The sequence below is a fragment of the Trachurus japonicus genome, chromosome 3 (genome assembly GCF_045865225.1).
Source record: "Trachurus japonicus isolate A0001 chromosome 3, Traja_1.0".
NCBI classification, from domain to species: domain Eukaryota; kingdom Metazoa; phylum Chordata; class Actinopteri; order Carangiformes; family Carangidae; genus Trachurus; species Trachurus japonicus.
Window position 1 is genome coordinate 238,543 of NC_140909.1, and position 22,768 is coordinate 261,310.

A 22,768-nucleotide genomic window follows, 5' to 3' on the forward strand; every position below is an offset into this window, starting at 1 on the left:
CATCTAAAAGGTCTAAAGGTCTAAAGGTCTAAAGGTCTAAAGATCTAAAGGTCTAAAGATCTAAAGGTCTAAAGATCTAAAGGTCTAAAGGTCTAAAAGTCTAAACATCTAAAAGGTCTAAAGGTCTAAAGATCTAAAGGTCTAAAGGTCTAAAAGTCTAAACATCTAAAAGGTCTAAAGGTCTAAAGGTCTAAAGATCTAAAGGTCTAAAGATCTAAAGGTCTAAAGATCTAAAGGTCTAAAGGTCTAAAGGTCTAAAGGTCTAAAGGTCTAAAGATCTAAAGGTCTAAAGATCTAAAGGTCTAAAGATCTAAAGGTCTAAAGATCTAAAGGTCTAAAGGTCTAAAAGTCTAAACATCTAAAAGGTCTAAAGGTCTAAAGGTCTAAAGGTCTAAAGGTCTAAAGGTCTAAAGGTCTAAAGATCTAAAGGTCTAAAGATCTAAAGGTCTAAAGGTCTAAAAGTCTAAAAGTCTAAACATCTAAAAGGTCTAAAGGTCTAAAGGTCTAAAGGTCTAAAGGTCTAAAGGTCTAAAGATCTAAAGATCTAAAGGTCTAAAGATCTAAAGGTCTAAAGATCTAAAGGTCTAAAGGTCTAAAAGTCTAAAAGTCTAAACATCTAAAAGGTCTAAAGGTCTAAAGGTCTAAAGGTCTTAAGGTCTAAAGGTCTAAAGGTCTAAAGGTCTAAAGATCTAAAGGTCTAAAGATCTAAAGGTCTAAAGGTCTAAAAGTCTAAAAGTCTAAACATCTAAAAGGTCTAAAGGTCTAAAGGTCTAAAGGTCTAAAGGTCTAAAGGTCTAAAGGTCTAAAGATCTAAAGGTCTAAAGATCTAAAGGTCTAAAGATCTAAAGGTCTAAAGGTCTAAAAGTCTAAAAGTCTAAACATCTAAAAGGTCTAAAGGTCTAAAGGTCTAAAGGTCTAAAGGTCTAAAGGTCTAAAGATCTAAAGGTCTAAAGATCTAAAGGTCTAAAGGTCTAAAAGTCTAAAAGTCTAAACATCTAAAAGGTCTAAACATCTAAAGGTCTAAAGGTCTAAACATCTAAAGGTCTAAAGGTCTAAAAGTCTAAACATCTAAAGGTCTAAACATCTAAAAGGTCTAAATGTCTAAACATCTAAAAGGTCTAAAGGTCTAAACATCTAAAAGGTCTAAACATCTAAAAGGTCTAAAGGTCTAAACATCTAAAGGTCTAAAGGTCTAAACATCTAAACATCTAAAGGTCTAAAGGTCAGATGGATGATGATCACCTCCTGTCCGATGGTCGCCCAGCGGCTCGAAGAGGTCAAAGGTCGCCGTGGCGCCGTCCTGCATCGGCAAATACTTTCTGATCCCGTTGGGGTGAGGCGAACTCACACGACCCAGTTTACCGTACAGCGCCGTCTGGAGGTGGCCGCTCTTCCCCCACAGTAGGGGAGGGATGTATCTGCAACACACAGTCACACTTATTACATATTCATAATTAGAACACGGCTCTCTTGAATACTCGATTCTGATTGGTCAATCACCAATATTCTGCGGTGTTTATTTCTCGATAGACCACCGCTGAGCGGACCGTTGCTAGGGACTCCATAGCAACGGCCGACTCTGCATGTCCGGTCACGGCCGCTGTTTTGCTGAGCCTCCTCCCGTTCGTGCATTTGAAGCCTTTGATAATCAATCAGTGGATCGATGGATTACCATACACGTTACGTGTATTTTGTGTAGTCCTATCTGTCATAAACAAGAGATTACGGGGCGCGGGGTGCGTTTGTGTCGCAGAGGAGAGGAGAGGAGAGGAGCTGTGACACGGGTCAGAGGCTTTGATGCAAGTTTGCTTTTCAGCCACGATGTGGAAATAAGGAGCCTCCACTCTCCTTGTAACAGGTTACAAGTCGTTTATCTAACATCACAATTAGTCTGAAGCTGTTTAATGACGGTAAAAATGAAACATAAAGTAAATATCCTGCATTGTTTCTCTTTTCTGTGCTGCGCTGATCAGAGCGGCGTCCCTAGCAACGGCATAATTTTACACGAATAAAATATATTTTAATCATTATTTTGTACATTATGTAATACATTATTGAATGATTTAGTTGTAGGCCGTGTTCTAAGCGGGATAATGTATAGTTGGTCGGTTGTTATGGAGAAATAAACCCCTTCATGTTGGATGAAACCCCTCCGCTTCGCGTCGGGGTTCCATACAACCTGTCGGGGTTTATTTCTCCATAACAACCTCCGAACTATACATTATCCCTTACTTATAAAACGTAAAGGTGAAATCCTGCGATCTGATTGGTTGTTAACCGTGGTATAATGAGCATATACCACGGCTACTATTCTAAAGCCTTATCACAGCGTAGGCTATCACTCTGCCTCAGGCACGTATGACTGGTATGAATGGAAGTTGTTGTCATGTATCCATGACAACGGACTGTTGCAGTCGGTAGCCAAAGACAGTCGATGTTTTTACGATGTTAAAAACTGGACTAAAGTAGTGTAATTGACATGTTGAAGGTGAACTTTGACCTCCAGAGGGTTAACAATGGTAGAGGGGACTGAGCAGTGACAGAGCTACTTGGAGCTAACGTCTGGACAGCTGGGAACAGGTTTTATTGGATAATATGTATTTCTGGTTGAATAAAACTATGAAATTAATTGCGTATCCCTCTTTCATATTGTAATTATTGGTAACCGTTTTATAAAAGCAATATATCACTCCAGTCCGTGGTCTATGCTCATTCTACCACTCTAAGGGGGAACAACGCCCCTTAAGCCGTTTTCCCACTAAAATTAGCGGGTCGACGCGGGTTTTTTAAACGCGGGTCGACCCGCTAACAATCGGCATTTGGCCCCTTTCCCACTGACCAAAATAAGCCGAGTCTGACCCCCCGCGGGGGGATCAGACAGAGCAACCATGTTGCCCCGCTCTCATCCGCTGTGCAAGAGACACACACAGTCATGCCACAGCCGCCCGCCGCGGAGTGTCCGTCCGCCGAGGCAGACTCTCTGGCTGGCCTGGAGCACCAGGACCGCGGAGGACAGAGAGTCTGCTGCGGCCGGATGACGGACGTCTGCGGCACAACACGTCAGTTAAACAGACTGTCGCTTCAAGGATCTGTACACAGATGGCATTTTTTCGTCTTATACAGAACTCTCGTCAAAATTTAACTTGCCGGGCTCCCACCTCTTTCGTTTCTTTCAAATCAGAGATTTTGTCAAAAAGAACTTTCCCCATTTCCCTAATCGCCCCCCTGAAACCCTGACAGACACCTTACTGGCCGTGGACCCCAAACAAAAGAAATGTATTTCAGTGTTGTATAACTTTCTTTGGTCGACTGCCTTTGACTCTCTCAATCTAACCAGGACCGCATGGGAAAATGACCTGGCAATGGTGTTGGCAGATCAGCAATGGACCTCTGCTCTTAACTTAGTCCACACCTCTTCCATCTGCGCCCGTCATGGCCTGATTCAATGTAAAGTTCTCCATAGAATCCATTACACGAATGCAAAATTGGCCAGAATCTATCCCACGGTTAGTGATGCCTGTAATCGGTGTAATCAATCCCCTGCTACTCATTGTCACATGTTTTGGTCGTGCTCTAAATTGATGACTTTTTGGCAAAGGATTTTTGATACTATAGGTAGCGCTTATGGTCAGATTATTCCCCCTAACCCAATATCCGCTATTTTTGGCTGCCCCCCTGACAATAACCTCTCTGCTGCGGTGAGACGGGCCCTGACTTTCACAACATTGCTGGCTCGCCGGCTGATTCTTCTTGATTGGAAGCTCACTCGCCCCCCATCATATAATCGCTGGGTTAAAGAAGTTCTCTATAACTTGAAACTTGAAAAACTTGAAAAAGGTTTTCACTCAATGGCTCCATCAAAAGATTTCATGACATCTGGGACCCCTTCTTGGAGTTTGTTGGCTCTCCTGGCCTATCTTTGGATGCAGGGGAGGACTAAGCTCAGGTCTCTCTAATCTCAGAACCCCCCCCCCCCCTTTTTATTTTTTATGTATTTTCTTATTACTTATTCACTTATTTATTTATTTACGATTTTATTTCATTACTATTATTATTATTATTATTTTTTTTTTCTCTCTCTTCCTCTTATCTTCCTTCTCCTGTGTGTGTGTGTGTGTGTGTATGTGTTGTTTGTCCCAGTGTGGTTCAGACCTGAAGTGGGTGGGCTTGTGGGTGGGTGGGACTGGGTTTAGGGGTTTTGTTGACATATTGTTATGAATGTCTTTTTCCCATATTGTACAATATCACTTAATGTCATCTTGTTTGAAAACCTCAATAAAAAGATTTGGAAAAAAAAAAAAACAGACTGTCGCTTCTTTTCTTTTCTTCTATCGTTTTTGGTCAGTGTTCTCTGATCTTTTGATCCCAGTCTCGGATGAGAGCAGAGCGGAGCAGAGCTTTGTTTTGGTACGTGAGACACGACCGGCGCGATGACGTAGCGTCACGTAACGTTCAGTGTCATCACGTAAATTAGCGGGTCTGGCGTTCCCACTGCAAGCCGAGCAGAGCCGAGCCGATTAAAGGCGATTTTAACCCGCGTCGCTTGCTGAGTCGTTTGACCCGCGTCGACGCGGGTCGACGCGGCTCGGTGCGCCTTTCCCACTGCCACCAAAAGCCGATTGTTAGCGGGTTTAAACGGGTTTTTTGGCCAGTGGGAAAGGGGTATTAGAGTGGTAGAATGAGCATATAACACAGCCTGTCGTAATATATTGCTTAAATATAACATAACATAAAGAGCGCAGGTTGCTCCGGGCTCTGAACAGACATCAGTGTTGCTCGTGTTGCTGTGTTTGACTGGTTTTTCTGTGCATGAAAACACTTGAACACCAGCGACTTTTCTGTGGGAGTCCAGTGTTGGATTGCGTATTAGCCCTTTAGGTAATGTTCCTTATTACACCGAGGCCAAAGCCTGCGGATCATCTGACTCTGTCTCTACAGCTGCCCATCCCATCATATGTCATGTCAGTGCAATAATAGACTCATGGCTAATGTTCAGAGCTGTAGGGACATAAAGGACATTCTTTCAGAGTCTTTCAGCTCCAGGCTCAGTTAAAGACAAACCAGACTCTCCACAAACACAAGCTCCTACAGCAGTTCTCAAATGTTTTTACATTAAGGACCCTAAAATGACACAAATTAGAGCACGGACCCCCCATGCACAACATTTTAAAGCAAACACCAGAAATACACAAATATTTGTTCCGAGACTGAAGAACGTTACTTTTTTAGTCAATGTATGTTCAAATAAGGGCCAGTGGGGTGAATTTTTGGAAATATTGTAGAGAAATTTCTAGGGGGGAAAAAAAGGTACAATTTCTCCATAAACATTACATAAAACTTCTCTAAAATTTTCTAGAATTCTAGAAGAAAGTGGTAACATTTCTCAAAAAAAAAAAAAAAGATTCTAGAAAAAGTCGTTAAATTTCAAGAAAAAGTAAAAGGAACACCTTGAACGATACCAAGGACCCTGGACCCATCGTCCTACAGAACAAACATATATAATTTGTTAAAGGATTTCTTGAAGAAAGGGGCAGACGATATAAGTTTGCTTCTTTCTGCCCCCTTTCATTCAGGAGCTACATTATTGTTTAGTTTTTTTAATTGTTTTACTTTCTTTTTTCAATGAACTAAACTAAACTAAACCTTGACCCATCTGTTAGGAAACACACTCATCAGCAAACACCAGACTGTCACTGTCTCAGTTATTAAAACAGTAAAACAGTAGGCTATATCTTGATATTTTTGTTGTGATGAAGTAAAGTGTGCTGTGGATACACAAGACGAGCAGCACCACTGTAGACTAACACAAAACACTAGTAGAGTATACAGTACAATGTACACAAAACACTAGTAGAGTATACAGTACAATGTACACAAAACAGAGACCAGAGGGTTCAGTTACAGCAACAGTTACACAACCTTGTGTTTCTGTCGTCCCAACAATTACTGCACCAGAACAACAGGCTGTTACATCACAGACCGTCTAGTGATGATGTAATCTCCTCCACCTGCAGATTAACCACTCGTTTCTAGAAGCTGCTCTCCACCTCCATCTGCAGATTAACCACTCGTTTCTAGAAGCTGCTCTCCACCTCCACCTGCAGATTAACCACTCGTTTCTAGAAGCTGCTCTCCACCTCCACCTGCAGATTAACCACTCGTTTCTAGAAGCTGCTCTCCACCTCCATCTGCAGATTAACCACTCGTTTCTAGAAGCTGCTCTCCACCTCCATCTGCAGATTAACCACTCGTTTCTAGAAGCTGCTCTTCACCTCCACCTGCAGATTAACCACTCGTTTCTAGAAACCGCTCTTCACCTCCATCTGCAGATTAACCACTCGTTTCTAGAAGCTGCTCTTCACCTCCACCTGCAGATTAACCACTCGTTTCTAGAAACCGCTCTTCACCTCCACCTGCAGATTAACCACTCGTTTCTAGAAGCTGCTCTCCACCTCCATCTGCAGATTAACCACTCGTTTCTAGAAGATGCTCTTCACCTCCATCTGCAGATTAACCACTCGTTTCTAGAAGCTGCTCTCCACCACAAGATTTGCTTATAGTTTGGTCACATTTCTGTTTAATATTTATCATGTGGGAAAACCTAATAATTTGGTGTTGCAGCTACAAACTACTAACGAAAGGCATGGCTATGCAACAAGGCATGCATTGAGTGCCAACATTGAAAATAAATGGAGATTCAAAAAGAAAATTATAGCTGCTGTGCAGCAAAGGGTTGGGTCCGGGCTAATTTTGGCAAATTTAGGCAAATTCTGAGCAACACACAGGAGAATGGGAAGACAGGACAGCTGACCTTATAATGTTCAATTAGCATCAGTTGAGGATTGAACCCACAACCTCGGGAACCAAAGACCATTGTCTATCGCACTGAGCTAAATGGCAAGTGGCAGTTCAACAGTGGCTTCACAAATTGAGTAAGCCATTCACTGTCGTGTAGGCAGATTTGAAACCACAGTAAAAAGAAAAATCAGTTTTTGAGGTAAAACTCTGATAAGTATTTGTTAAACATCTACTATGACTCTAAGATGTTAGGAGCCTTTGCACATGGTCCAGTCCAAACTATTTGGATTTTTAAATTTAGAGGCTTGCTGTGATGCCACCATTAGGACAATTGTCTTGTGTTTCGTGTTGAGGACATCTGACATTTTGATCTGTCATCGTCATCATCACCCTTGCTGGGTCTCCAACCCACAACCTCTGACACCAAGAACCAGCTCCTAACTCGCTGAGCTAATTAGCTGGTAGTGAGACCTGCTGTGTAGCTTCATTTATCCACTCAGGTGAGCCAGTGCCCGGGCAGCTGTTGTCAAGGCAGAGTTCGAAAATGGTCAAAAAGTCAGAAATTCAGTCATCTAAACAAAAATCTGATAATACATAAATTGCATCTAGACAGCATGGAAATGTTGGTGATTTGTTTTTAATGATAAGTGTTTTGCTTCATAAGAGAAAATCTGATGTTTACAAATTCCACTCTCACATTGACTGCAGTTGTTCCCATGAGAGCAGAATTCAAAATGTTCTCAAAAATTCAGTTTTTGAGATAAAATTCTGATATTTGCTAAACTTCATCAACCATGACTCCAGAATATTCTCATTTTTTTCAGGAAGATTGAAAATGTATTTAGCAAGAATTTGATGGTATATGTTTACAGTAGTGTTTACAGTCAAACGTTTTCATGCACTGTAGGCTCAATTTTTGCTTAATCAAAAATCCGAGAAACAAGTTTTGTGGAGGACGGTCTGGAGATGCTCTGTAGCAAGTTTGGTGACAATTGAGCAAAAATTGTGGGAGGAGATACATTTTAAAAGTTTTACAGTTATTGAAAAAAACAGAGTGATGGACTTCATAATTTGTAATAAGTTTAAGTTGACAAAAGTTTCAGCAGTATTGAGGCGACATTGTGGTGAAGTTTCAACACTGTAGCATCTACCGGTGGTTTGGTAGGAATTTTTAAAGTTTTTAAATTTAAACGCTTATTGTGCCCCCCCTAGGAGGGGGGGGCACATGTCCTTGGAGTTGAGTGAATCTGGCATGGGACTGAACCTTTGTGCAAAGTTTGGTGAGTTTTCGCCCATGGGAAGTATGACTTCCTTGGAAGAAGAAGAAGAAGAAAGAATTCCTAGGAATACAATAGGTTCCCGGCAGCTTAGCTGCCCGGACCCTAATAAAAGAGGCCATTATTAGTAAAGAACTTACATTTTTTTAAGGTTTTGAAAAGTCAAAGTTGGTTTGTATTTGTAAAATATTTTTTATTCTTATTATTTCGTTTTATTTTGTTGTTTGTCATTTATCTAATTCTGTAAGTTATTGTATTATGTTTTGATTGTCACATATGAGTGTCTGGACCCCAGGAAGAATAGTTCCTTACCAAGGTGAGGACTAATGGGGATCCATAATAAAACTAAACTAAACCCTCCACCTGCAGATTAACCACTCGTTTCTAGAAACTGCTCTCCAGGTTTACGACCTGATGACTAAGAGGAGGATGACCTCATTGTTGTAACGTGGACAGGAGATAAGCACGTGGCCATGAGGTAACACTTGTAAACACACCTTGTCTCTGTTCCCCACCTCAGATGTTGTAACTGAGGGCGTTGACTGGTGACTGATAGCTGAAAACACCGGGTCTCTTTCACAGCCGATATTGATGGAAACATTCCTTTTTACATTCCTTTACAGCCAAAGAGCAGCTTCCCATCAAACCCCCGTGACCTTCTGATACAGTGTGCACGAGTGCTTCACAGCTATTAAACCCAAGACAGGAAACAGAAACCATGTTTCCATCCACTTTGTCGATCGAATTATCTCAAGAAAGATCGATAAAAATATTAATGCGAATAATGCCGGTTCAAGTGCGTTTCCATCAAAGACCTTGGGACCTGGGAACACGTAGAGGAATCGACAAAAAACACGATCACAACTCGCATTTATCCTCCAAAGAACTGTTTCCATCGGCATTTGTCCCCTAAACTTTGTACCGATCAAGATTAAATCAGATTAATCGACCGTATTAACTTCTTATCGATATTCATGACAGTACTGTTTCCATTAGGCATTTTTAATTTGACATTGCTTAATGTGAATAAAAACATGTGGACGTAAAAATGGTCAGAAACACTGGTTTACTGTGATGCAGCTGAGATCAAAGTCCAGAGAAAGATAATATTACACTGGCTAACAGTAAATACAGACTACATGGTTTCTGCTGAAACCTTCAGTGATTAAATAGAGAAATCAATACATGTCTATTTTGACTCTATTTAACTGTGTCGGCTGCTGCTGCAAAATAAAAACTGTTGAATCTTGTCTGATGCATTTGTGTTTAACTTTACTTTGTCAACAGACCGCAGCACGCGAGCAGCGACCAGTGGTTTGCATCAGTTTAGACCAGGGGTCTCAAACTCCCGGCCCGGGGGCCACATCCGGCCCGCGGCCCCCCTACATCTGGCCCGCGTCTTGACGTGAAAAGTAGGAAAGGCTCAAAGTTAATGCCTTAATGCAAAATGCTTTTAACGGCCCTATTTTTTTTTATGCGCAATTAATGCGCTAACCTCGGGCCGCTCGTAGTTTGGGGAAACAGAGAAGCTGCTTCTCCAGACGTGACCACAGGTAGGCAGTGTGTGCATGTCTGTGTGTGTGAGTTACTACGGTTACCGCGACGCCCCCGTCCTCCGGATATTTCTGCAGCTGGATTCACATGATCCGGCCTGAGACATGAAGCTCATGGACTGAGGAGTCGTCCTGCTGCTCTGCACGTCACACCGACCATCGTGCATTTGTACTGTGAGGAGTCGCTCTGCTCCGTGGTCTCGGTGTCTCATACACAAACATAAGTGATAATCCACTGCAACATGTTGCTGTTGCTGTTGTTGCCGTTGTTGTGGTTGTGCGCGACGTAGAGCGGCCGCTTCGACTAGCGAGTTGTTGTTTTTTTTTTCCCCCAAACTCCCGTTCATTCAGCCTGGTGAGGGAGGGAGGGGTGGAGGGGGGTGGTGTGTGTGTGCGTGTGGGAGGGGGAGGGGGGGGGGGGTGCTTATGATGCAGAAAACTTGCATATGTTTTTTCTCCTCATGTTCCTACACTAGAGAACTTGTTCTTCTTGTCACCAAACGAGGCTGCTCTCTCTCTCTGACAGCTGATAATATAGCATGGAAAGCATAAGAAACGTCCAGATCTGGATGTTTCTTATGCTTTCCATTCATCTTGCTGGTATTTCAAGCAAAAAAGAAAAATACTATGTGATTAACTCAGGAAATTAAAGGATTACAAATTTTAATCGTTTGACAGCCCTAATTATAGTACAATATTTGAAAATAGACCCCGTTTTCAGAAATATTTGTGATTTTTTTTTATATTCGTCTTGAAAACTTAAGTGGCCCTCCACTGAGATGACAGTGCCAGCAGTGGCCCCCAGCTCATTTGAGTTTGAGACCCCTGGTTTAGACTGAATATTAAAATCTTAGCAGACACAGTCGTCCTCGAGGGGGAAGCAACATCATGATGCAAATCTGAGTTTATATTGGATGTGTGACGATCCCAGTCTATCTGTGGGATCACCCCCAATTAGCCATGTCACAATTACTTGTTAATTACGGTATTAAAACGCCCCCAATTAATTAGTTTAATTAGTTAGTGTTAGGGGGAAGTGGTCAGGCTATCTCGCCCTCGAAACGGAGATTTTTCAGGGGCACACTACGGACCGAGGGCTATGGCAAGTTTCCCAGAATGCATCTCACAGCAACCGGCAGCTGTTTTATTTCTGGCTGTAGCTCTGTTGTTATTACGTAATTTTGTTAAGTTTTAATATGTTTTCATGAGAGAAAGTAACTGTTTAGATCCCAATGTGCGGTGGGTTTATCCACATGAGGCTGTTTAGACGTTTGCTCCCATGTTTTTGGGAGAAGTGAAGCTCCACCTGTGGAGCAGATCAACGGCTCGTCACGGAGACACCACCCGTCCAGAGAGCTGGTCGGCCGGCCAACCTCCGTCGTCATCCCGGGGGAGAAAACCATCGCTAATTAACTTACCCGCAGGGTTTTAAAGGTTTACCACCGCGTAGTTACATTCTTTTTAGGAGATAAATGTTGGTCTCATTGATGAAATGTAACAATTGTCGCATTAATTTGTTTGAATTAAAAGTGAAGCTTCATGTGTTTTGGACACAGGAGCAGCACTGCCTGGGGGCTCTGTAGCCTACGGACAGAAATCACCACATTTACATCAATAAATAAATGTTTTACAATGAACCAATCAGTCTTCATTAAATTTTATTTTATTTTATTAAGTTAACGTAGTTCTGAATAGAGGATTTGTGGCAAAAGCTTGTCACGTCTGCTTATGTGAAAGCCAGCAGAGACGACTGATGACGTATGTGATTGTTGAAGTGGTGTCCCAATTCGTAGGGGTTGACCTTCAACCCTACTCCTTGTAGCTCCGTTTCAAGGGCGAGGGTTAAGGGCTAGGGCTAGGGCTAGGGATGAAAAATAGAATTGGAATTGGGCATTACTCTCTGGTGAGCTGAGGACTAGAGGAACTTACTCTCTGGTGAGCTGAGGACTAGAGGAACTTACTCTTTAACTGAGGACTAGAGGAACTTACTCTTTAGCTGAGGACTAGAGGAACTTACTCTGTAGCTGAGGACTAGAGGAACTTACTCTTTGGTGAGCTGAGGACTAGAGGAACTTACTCTCTGGTGAGCTGAGGACTAGAGGAACTTACTCTTTGGTGAGCTGAGGACTAGAGGAACTTACTCTTTAACTGAGGACTAGAGGAACTTACTCTTTAACTGAGGACTAGAGGAACTTACTCTTTAACTGAGGACTAGAGGAACTTACTCTTTGGTGAGCTGAGGACTAGAGGAACTTACTCTTTAGCTGAGGACTAGAGGAACTAGCTGAGGACTAGAGGAACTTACTCTTTGGTGAGCTAAGGACTAGAGGAACTTACTCTTTAGCTGAGGACTAGAGGAACTTACTCTTTGGTGAGCTGGGGACTAGAGGAACTAGCTGAGGACTAGAGGAACTTACTCTTTGGTGAGCTGAGGACTAGAGGAACTAGCTGAGGACTAGAGGAACTTACTCTTTGGTGAGCTGGGGACTAGAGGAACTTACTCTTTAGCTGAGGACTAGAGGAACTTACTCTCTAGCTGAGGACTAGAGGAACTAGCTGAGGACTAGAGGAACTTACTCTTTAGCTGAGGACTAGAGGAACTTACTCTCTAGCTGAGGACTAGAGGAACTTACTCTTTAGCTGAGGACTAGAGGAACTTACTCTCTAGCTGAGGACTAGAGGAACTTACTCTTTAGCTGAGGACTAGAGGAACTTACTCTCTAGCTGAGGACTAGAGGAACTTACTCTTTGGTGAGCTGAGGACTAGAGGAACTTACTGTCTGGTGAGCTGAGGACTAGAGGAACTAACTCTTTAGCTGAGGACTAGAGGAACTTACTCTTTGGTGAGCTGAGGACTAGAGGAACTTACTCTTTAGCTGAGGACTAGAGGAACTTACTCTTTAGCTGAGGACTAGAGGAACTAGCTGAGGACTAGAGGAACTAGCTGAGGACTAGAGGAACTTACTCTCTGGTGAGCTGAGGACTAGAGGAACTAGCTGAGGACTAGAGGAACTTACTCTTTGGTGAGCTGAGGACTAGAGGAACTAGCTGAGGACTAGAGGAACTTACTCTTTGGTGAGCTGGGGACTAGAGGAACTAGCTGAGGACTAGAGGAACTAGCTGAGGACTAGAGGAACTAGCTGAGGACTAGAGGAACTTACTCTTTGGTGAGCTGGGGACTAGAGGAACTAGCTGAGGACTAGAGGAACTAGCTGAGGACTAGAGGAACTAGCTGAGGACTAGAGGAACTTACTCTTTGGTGAGCTGGGGACTAGAGGAACTAGCTGAGGACTAGAGGAACTTACTCTTTGGTGAGCTGGGGACTAGAGGAACTAGCTGAGGACTAGAGGAACTAGCTGAGGACTAGAGGAACTAGCTGAGGACTAGAGGAACTTACTCTTTGGTGAGCTGAGGACTAGAGGAACTAGCTGAGGACTAGAGGAACTTACTCTTTGGTGAGCTGGGGACTAGAGGAACTAGCTGAGGACTAGAGGAACTTACTCTTTGGTGAGCTGGGGACTAGAGGAACTAGCTGAGGACTAGAGGAACTAGCTGAGGACTAGAGGAACTTACTCTTTGGTGAGCTGGGGACTAGAGGAACTTACTCTCTGGTGAGCTGGGGACTAGAGGAACTTACTCTCTGGTGAGCTGAGGACTAGAGGAACTAGCTGAGGACTAGAGGAACTAGCTGAGGACTAGAGGAACTTACTCTTTGGTGAGCTGGGGACTAGAGGAACTAGCTGGGGACTAGAGGAACTTACTCTTTGGTGAGCTGGGGACAGGACTTGAGCAGGAAGCGGTTGAGCGCCGTGTCTTGGTAGGTGAGGTCGGGGGCGGCCGTGGGGCTCTTGAGGTTCAGGCAGCGGACGATGACGTAGAGCACCGTCGCCACGGCGGCCAGCTTCATGCCGTCAAACATGGCCGGCAGCTCGGGAGAGAGCGTGTTCACGTCGGCCTCGTGGCTGTTCATGGTTACTCTGAGGAGGAAAAACAAAGGAGGTCACCTCGTTCAGACACATGCATTTCAGAAACACGTACACACGAATTCGGAGAGTGATTTGTGTGTGCCGCCATGCCGCCATCTTGCTGCGGCGCCATTGCTGCGGTGACATGTGTCAGTCATAGTAACCTGATTCTCTATGACAGCATCATCAATAGGCTGCATTGGTGATGTTTAGTGCCCCCCAGTAACTGATTAAGGTATCTTACATGAATACCAATATTAATTTAGGAATTAATCATTTGTTTGAGCGATTAGCAGGAAAGATTAGAGTAACAGAGAGATAAGAGACTGTATCATAAACAATATAACGTACCGGTACGTTATGCGTGCTGACGATAGCAAGCCAGCAGCGGGATATTTAATCATGTGGATTAAAACAACAACAACTTGTGCTTTGTTTTAGATATTCAAGAATATTTTACTGATCAGCTGGCCTCCGATGATCAGAAAAAACGTCAATTACAGGTCTCTGATTTATGGTCAAAATGACCTGAGCTGCGGATGGGTCGGACATATTTTACACCGGCTTTTAGACGACCATGATCACATCATATTGAAGGGATCAGTCAGACATTCACAGACCGTCCACTGTCCACACGATGTGAAGGTAACGGTGAGAAGGGAGGGTAGCCAGGTTGTACAGGTCAGCTGTGACTGCTGCTGCTGCTGCTGCTGCTGCTGCTGCTGCTGCTGCTGCTGACACGCTGTACGTAACGTTACGGTCTGAACACGGACACTCCTCCTGAAGTAAGGGGCTGTGTTCTGCTGATATTAGAGCAGTCGAGGACGGCACATGTCCTCCCAGCCTTCCTAGACATTACAGAAGAGAAAAGGTCCACTTCTTGGCGCTTGCATTCAAATGCCCGCTTCGCTCACAGAACCCATCGCTGCCTGACTGGGAGCTGTCACCGCAGTTATTTCGCCGAATTTGTGTATATTTAGGAGTATTTACATGCCAGTGAAATAATTAACACAATTCTAGTCTTGAGTTCTTGGTTAAATGTGATTAAGTGAAATGTCCAGTGAAGTAGTGAAGACTGACCTAAATCTTCTTCTCCGTGCCAGAGGCTTCCAGGAACAGATCTGGGAGGAGAGAAGGTGGGAACAATGTCCGGTTATTTAACCCTTAGATGCATAAGTGGGGTCAAAAATGACCCCATGCGTTGTTATTCTTCAAAATCTTTGAAATTAAAAGTAATTATAATTTCATATTCCAGGTATTCCTCATAAAACATGTTTGTGACATGAGGCCATTTGTATTTTTAAAAAATATTTCATTACTTTTAAGAAATTGCAGTTTTTGTATCACTACCCCACTCTTCCATAAGCGGGGTCAAAAATGACCCCAAGCATTTCCTATGGAATTTCCAAGGAACCTTTGATTCTCATCAACACTGACTGTCAGTATACTGTTACTGTCCCACTTAAACATCTAATGTCAGCAGTCTCACCACCCAGGAGGTCATTTTTACACAGCAACATACATGTAAGTATTATCTTCATTTATGAACTTATTTTCCACATCCATGAGTTTTCTGTGATAGAGTATAACGTTAGTATTATTGTCACCAAATTAGCCTACTTTGTTGTTACAAAGTAGGCACAATTTAGCTAATTGCAAAGTAATGTTAGTACTTTGATGTTAGTATAGTAAGGTAGCTAACATAACTGCATTTGTTGTGTAGAGAGTGAGACTCTTAATATACCTATAACTTCCCTATAATAAAAGCTAACCCGTTATATGATTATTGATGTGATGTATGTATGGTGTGTTGATGTGATGTATGTATGGTGTGTTGATGTGATGTATATGGTGTGTCTGTGTGTGTGTGTGTGTGTGTGTGTGTATGCATGTCTGTGTATTTACTTACATATAAATGCCCAGAAATTGACTTACATAGCTACGTATTCATTTATACAGTAGTTTTATGTGCCATTCAAACATTGTCCTTTTTATGTTTTCTCATCTAAAGTATCATGGCTGCTACAGGAGGCCAGCTAGGATTCCCGAGGACCTTGCCTGACAAGTGATCCTGCCGCACACTGAGAAGAGAGAAGATGTTTGTGTGTTTACATATGTATGGACAGTGTTATGGTCCCCAGATCTACTGAATGTTCTCTTTTTGTCCTCCATAGTCAAACAGACAGACGGACACACAAACAATGGATTTTGACATTTTTGATACTTGATTGAATGTTTTGTGATCAAATGTGAATAAAAAGTGATAAATGGACAAGTCAAAAATGAAATCACTCTTTTGTTGACCAAAATATAATGAAAATCATCATCTTTAACCAAAATATTGCAAAAACGCATTGATTCTAATTGGGGTCATTTTTGACCCCACTCATGGAAGAGTGTAGGTATTGGTAGCTCATGCATCCAAGGGTTAACACACTTATCTTTATCACATTACATCTTACATGGGCCTATGAGAGGCCTCGCTACGGTTATCTGATTATTTCAATAGGTCGTTACACTCAGCAGAGCTGCTGTGGTTCAACAGTCAGTGACATGGCAGCACAAGTCACAGATACAGAGATACAGATACACATCAAAACATCCGGTGGAAAGTTGACCACGTTTCTAACATGAAACATCTAAAAGTACCGAATAAAAAAGAGGAAGAACAGAAAGTCCAGAGTGTCTGCTGCTGATACAAAACAGGATGTTGTGTTGACGAGACAACGGACAATAGACAGTGTTTTGCAATGATAAACCAGGTTAACCCTAAAAGAGCCTTTACTTACGTGGTCTGTACGAGTCTGTTTCAGAAGTCTGACAGCGAGTCACAGTGAAGCGGTCGAACCTGAAGAGCAGAACATCAAACACACAAACATCCAGTCACTCTTATTGACAGAAGAAATGTGTAAAAGTGTGAAAGCCTCAGACCACATCACATCATCAGACTCCTTTACTCAGCTTTTACTTTCTTTATCCATCAAACTGCTGAATAATCTGATTTCTCACATCTCGGTTTACACACCTACACTGGCTACACTTTATCTATACACTATTTAGGCCCTATCTATACCTGACTGTATCTGACTACACCTACACTATATCTATACACTATTTATCTATACCTGACTGTATCTGACTACACCTACACTATATCTATACACTATTTATCTATACCTGACTGTATCTGACTACACCTACACTATATCTATACACTATTTATCTATACCTGACTGTATCTGACTACACCTACACTATATCTATACACTATTTATCTATACCTGACTGTATCTGACTACACCTACACTATATCTATACACTATTTAGGCCCTAGCTATACCTGACTGTATCTGACTACACCTACACTATATCTATACACTATATATCTATACCTGACTGTATGTGAGTGTATCTGCAGAGCTCAGTCCAGGTGAACGAGTGTTTGTGTCACTTCACTACTGAACGATGCTAAAAGAGCTTTAATGAGCTTTTCCTACTTGTTTGTCACAACAATCAGAGACACAAACTGTTCTCTGGTCAGTTACTGAGAGCTGGAGAGGAACAGGCTTCACACACATTTACATAAAAACTGACACTATCATTAAAAGCTCCAGTGTGTAACTTATTTGGCTTTTTCTTATCAAAAATCAAATATGTGACCGTAGGTAACCACGGAAACGGCCTGTTAAAACCGTCACCACTGTGTAGTGTGAGGAAGGACGGAGGCACTGGTGTTGCATTCAGGTGCAGTCAGGCAGACGGCCGTCGGCAAACCAACCGGATGTCATTTTACTAAAACAATACCACATCACCATGACAACATGTTGTCACGGACCACTTGTTTACATAGAGGCTTGTTTATCCTGTTGCAGCGTCTGTTGTCTGTCTGACGTCTGCCCCATTTCACCTGAATGCAACATCAAGAATACCTTCAGATATGCAACCGCACCGCTAGATGGGGGAACTCCTACGTACTATACCTTTAAAAACATTAAATTAGAATGTGTTTTTATATATTTTCTGCTCCTTTAACGACTGAATGAACTGTCCAGCTGTTAATGTTAACACTAACACTATCATCATTAACATTAATGCTAACGCTAACACTATTATTAACACCATCATTAACATTAACACTGACACTATCAACAGTAACACTACATAAAGACTAACACTAACAGTGACAGTAACATTCACATTAGCACTGACACTACTACACTACCAGTTAACAGTGAACACCAACATTAGCACTAGCGCTAACTGGCCTGTAGCGACTGTTTCCTGTTTAACTGCAGGTTTTTAATGTTTATCCTGAGACACAGAAGATGTAACGGTCCGTTTTGACCCGTTACTGACCGATGTAACGAGGCAGCATCAGTATATAAGTTAGCTACTGTAACTTATGGACAGCAGCAGCATCGTAGCTGTTAGCTAGTTAACACAACAGTAAGTTAACTCACCTCAGCTGGGAGACTTAAACACAAACAGCTCGCTGCTGCTCCACACGACGAGTTAACGTTACATCCGTGACATGTCATCGGTTTGCTGCTCGTTTATGTAGCTGTTGTCCTCCGGTCCAGAGCCCAGTTTAGCTCCAGTTAGCTCCTAACGTTATATATCTATGCTCTTAGCTTCAGTTAGCTCCTCTCGTAGCTTCAGTTATCTTCAGTTAGCTCCTCTTGTAGCTTCAGTTAGCTCCTCTTAGCTCATATCTATGCAGTTAGCTCCAGTTAGCTCATATCTATGCAGTTAGCTCCGCACCCCACGACTTCACTTCCTACCAGAGCGCAGTATTTACATACCGGCCTTTCCATTGGTCCAACCGCCGATGACGCAACATTCCATTTCTACGCGTCACTTTCCACGCCCCTAAAGCTCTGGTGGCCTCGAGACTAGAGCAGTGTGTAACGACCATACAGAGAGTAGTGACAGCATCGGTCCAATGGCAGCGCCTCCTGGTGGACAGAACTGACATCTCTGCATTGTTGGTGAATGAGCAGTGTGGTGTTTTCAATAATTTAAGGACATTTATAGACGTTAATAGCATCATTGAGGATCCTTTACAGATAAACATTAACACATAGGAGAGTAAAAGAAACAAAACAGTTGTCTACATGAATGTTTCAATCTACATTTTATAATAAACAAATTCTAATCTGATATGACCAAGACTTTTAAAAACAAAAACACGGCCGTTTTCATCAATTTACCAGCAAGTGGGCAACACACATACATTGGAGTGAATGGGTTTTGGGAGTGAATGGGTTTTCTGGTCCGTTTGTTTTATTATAATGAAAAGACATGAAAAGTATTTATATCTATAATCACAATAAATTGTATTTTGTGTCATTATTACTGAGTGTTATTAGTGCAGTTACAGTCTAACGTCCAGCTGAGGGCCACAAAGTCTAACTCTGTGTGTTACCACTTTAACTACTGAACAAACTCAATATACATTTACAATTAAAATAGAGGGTTTGGGTCAGAAAGAAGCTTTTTATTGTGTTTTTGTCCATTAAAGGTCTAAAGGTCTTTCATATGATCACAGTAAAACTTCTTTACAGTGTAATCATCTGATTGACCATATGATATATGGTCATATATTAATATTATTATTATATTATTATTATTATTATTATTATTGTTATTATTAGCTATATGTAGCAGAGGAAGTGTGTGTGTGTGTGTGTGTGTGTGTGTGTGTGTGTGTGTGTGTGTGTGTGTGTGTGTGTGTGTGTGTGTGTGTGTGTTTCCCACAGAGATTAAATCACAGCAGCAGATTAACAACCAACCAGCAGATTAACGACTTTAATCAAACTTCACATATTTGTCAGATTATCACTGAGGTGTAAAACCGACCATGAATGTTTCTCTGTCGACACCGAGGTCGAATGACTGAGACAGAACCAGAGAGAAGTGGTTTAAAACATTCAAATTATTAAATTATTATGTTTGTTTTGTCTGATCGATCTAATTCACTTTGAGATTTTTACTGCTGATTGATTAATAACTCCAGATACACTACAGTAATCTAGTAGTAGTAGTAGTAGTAGTAATTTATTTGTCCCCGTAGGGAAATTGAGCTGCAGCAGATCACTTGACATTTCATCTAAAAAACAACAACAACACAGATAAAAACAGCACAGTACAACTTTCACACAGATTAACACTCATCATTAACACTCATCATCAGTGAGTCAGTTTTTATGTTCATCTCAGCCTTAACCTGGTCAGACCAGCTGAGCAGGCTATGGGCTGACCAACACTAACAGTGACTATCGATTATTATTAAGGGATTTAATGGCCTGGGGCACAAAAGAAAATTTAGCTCTGTTTTTAATAAACAGAGGGGGGCGATATCGTCGCCCGGATGGAAGAGGGTTAAATGAGTGGGCAAGGGGCCGGTGCCTTTGGTCACCTATAATATTCCTTGCCTTTTTCTCTATCCTATCTCTGTAAATGCCTTCCATACAATCAATCAATCAATCAATCAATTTGTTTATTTCGGGCATGTCAATTTAAATCATAATCATCACACTTCATCATCAAATAATACAATACATGGCCGAAAGGGAAAAGCGGGAGAAGCAAAAGCTTATCTAGTCCCGCCCCCATTACCCACAGAATAAGAATATTTGTCATACATACATATCTTTTTGCTTTTTTCTTCTTTTCTTATTATTATATATATATATATATACATACATACATACATATATATATATATATACATACATACACACACACTACATTTTGATGTAACATTCTTTTACTTATGACATTTTGACATAACATGTTACGGTAGTAGATAGTATACAGATCATAACATAATTTTTTTTTTTTTTTTTTTTTTTTTTACATTTTGATATAACATACTTTTACTTATGACATTTGACATGACATGTTGGCAGCAGGCAGTATACAGAGCTGAAGTTTAGCTCTAGACAGTACATACAGATTACGTGTGTGTTTGCACATGCGTCCATATTTGTCCGTCATGAGTGAACAACAGTCTCATCTTGTAGCTTGGCTTGTCACAAAGTCATAGAATGGAATGGTCCAATCGACAGAGAGCAAAGTCCAGTGTACTTATTATTTGATGGTGTGGTGTGGAGTAAGAGCCCTTTTTTGCCATATTCTTTCAATAGAAGCATTCTCCTTTCAACATTAAAGGACAGGAGTTTCTTTAAGTGGAACATTCTTTGTTGAGACTTGGTGCAGATTTGATCTGTCCACTTGTCCCACTTAAGCTTGCTGTCAAGCACAATCCCTAAGTATTTAAACTCACAGACTTGTTGTATTGGCTTTCCATTAATTAAGGTTACTGTGTTGGGGGCTTCCTCTTTTCTAAAATCAACACACATTTCCTTGGTTTTAGATGGATTGAGGAGGAGGTTTGACTTTTCGCACCAGTTAACAAAGTATTCAAGTACTGGGCCATGCTCCTTTTCCTCATCATATAAAAGACTGACCAAGGCAGTATCATCTGCATACTTCATAAAAAATCTATTTTGAAAGATGCTAGAACATGAATTAGTATATAAAATAAATAAAAGAGGGGACAGAACACATCCCTGAGGGGAGCCAATGGAAGTGATCATATATTATTATATTATTATAATAGAGTAGTAGAGCTGGATTACTTTACCAATAATCCAGCTCTACAGTAGCAGTTGGTTTCTGCTCATTATAAAAACATCCAATTCTATATTAGATTCAGTGTGAACATTGAATGAATGAATGAACGAACGAATGAATGAATGAATGAATGAACGAATGAATGAATGAACGAATGAATGAATGAACGAATGAATGAATGAATGAACGAACGAATGAATGAACGATTGAACGAACGAATGAATGAACGATTGAACGAATGAACGATTGAATGAATGAACGAATGAATGAATGAATGAATGAATGAATGAACGAATGAATGAACGAATGAATTAATGAATGAACGAACGAATGAATGAATGAACGAATGAATGAATGAATGAATGAATGAATGAATGAAGGTCCCCAGACCAGCGGTGCGTTCATGTGCTCATAATAAAACAGAATGTTTATAATAAACTGTAAAGGAAATGAAAATGAAGTTGTTTTATTGATAATTACAGAAGCAGTTTGATCCTCAGACAGAAACTGACCTGTAGCTGTAGAGCTAATCAATACCTCCAGCTCTACACCGCAGTAATCTATTACTTTACCAGTACCTCCAGCTCTACACCGCAGTAATCTATTACTTTACCAGTACCTCCAGCTCTACACCACAGTAATCTATTACTTTATCAATACCTCCAGCTGTACACCACAGTAATCTATTACTTTATCAATACCTCCAGCTGTACACCGCAGTAATCTATTACTTTACCAATACCTCCAGCTCTACACCATAGTAATCTATTACTTTACCAATACCTCCAGCTCTACACCACAGTAATCTATTACTTTACCAATACCTCCAGCTCTACACCACAGTAATCTATTACTTTACCAATACCTCCAGCTCTACACCACAGTAATCTATTACTTTACCAGTACCTCCAGCTCTACACCGCAGTAATCTATTACTTTACCAGTACCTCCAGCTCTATACCGCAGTAATCTATTACTTTATCAATACCTCCAGCTCTACACCACAGTAATCTATTACTTTACCAGTACCTCCAGCTCTACACCACAGTAATCTATTACTTTACCAGTACCTCCAGCTCTACACCGCAGTAATCTATTACTTTACCAGTACCTCCAGCTCTATACCGCAGTAATCTATTACTTTATCAATACCTCCAGCTCTACACCACAGTAATCTATTACTTTACCAGTACCTCCAGCTCTACACCACAGTAATCTATTACTTTACCAGTACCTCCAGCTCTACACCGCAGTAATCTATTACTTTACCAGTACCTCCAGCTCTACACCACAGTAATCTATTACTTTACCAGTACCTCCAGCTCTACACCACAGTAATCTATTACTTTACCAGTACCTCCAGCTCTACACCGCAGTAATCTATTACTTTACCAGTACCTCCAGCTCTATACCGCAGTAATCTATTACTTTATCAATACCTCCAGCTCTACACCACAGTAATCTATTACTTTACCAGTACCTCCAGCTCTACACCACAGTAATCTATTACTTTACCAGTACCTCCAGCTCTATACCG

The 22,768-nt window shown here is 41.4% G+C and overlaps 1 protein-coding gene across 1 annotated transcript in view; it reads right to left on the minus strand.

Annotated features, from left to right (window-relative positions):
• The window catches only part of LOC146989356 (monoacylglycerol lipase ABHD2), a 30,171-nt gene extending 11,928 nt beyond the window's left edge, over positions 1–18,243 (minus strand). The window contains exons 1-5 of the mRNA XM_085804610.1: positions 18,054–18,243; positions 16,383–16,441; positions 14,674–14,714; positions 13,390–13,605; positions 1,243–1,418 (exon numbers count right to left, since the gene is read on the minus strand). Coding sequence (XP_085660736.1) covers positions 1,243–1,418; positions 13,390–13,598 — 385 coding nt within the window. The 5' untranslated portion in view covers positions 13,599–13,605; positions 14,674–14,714; positions 16,383–16,441; positions 18,054–18,243. The remainder of the gene's footprint in view (positions 1–1,242; positions 1,419–13,389; positions 13,606–14,673; positions 14,715–16,382; positions 16,442–18,053) is intronic.
• Between the last annotated feature and the right edge of the window lie 4,525 nt (positions 18,244–22,768).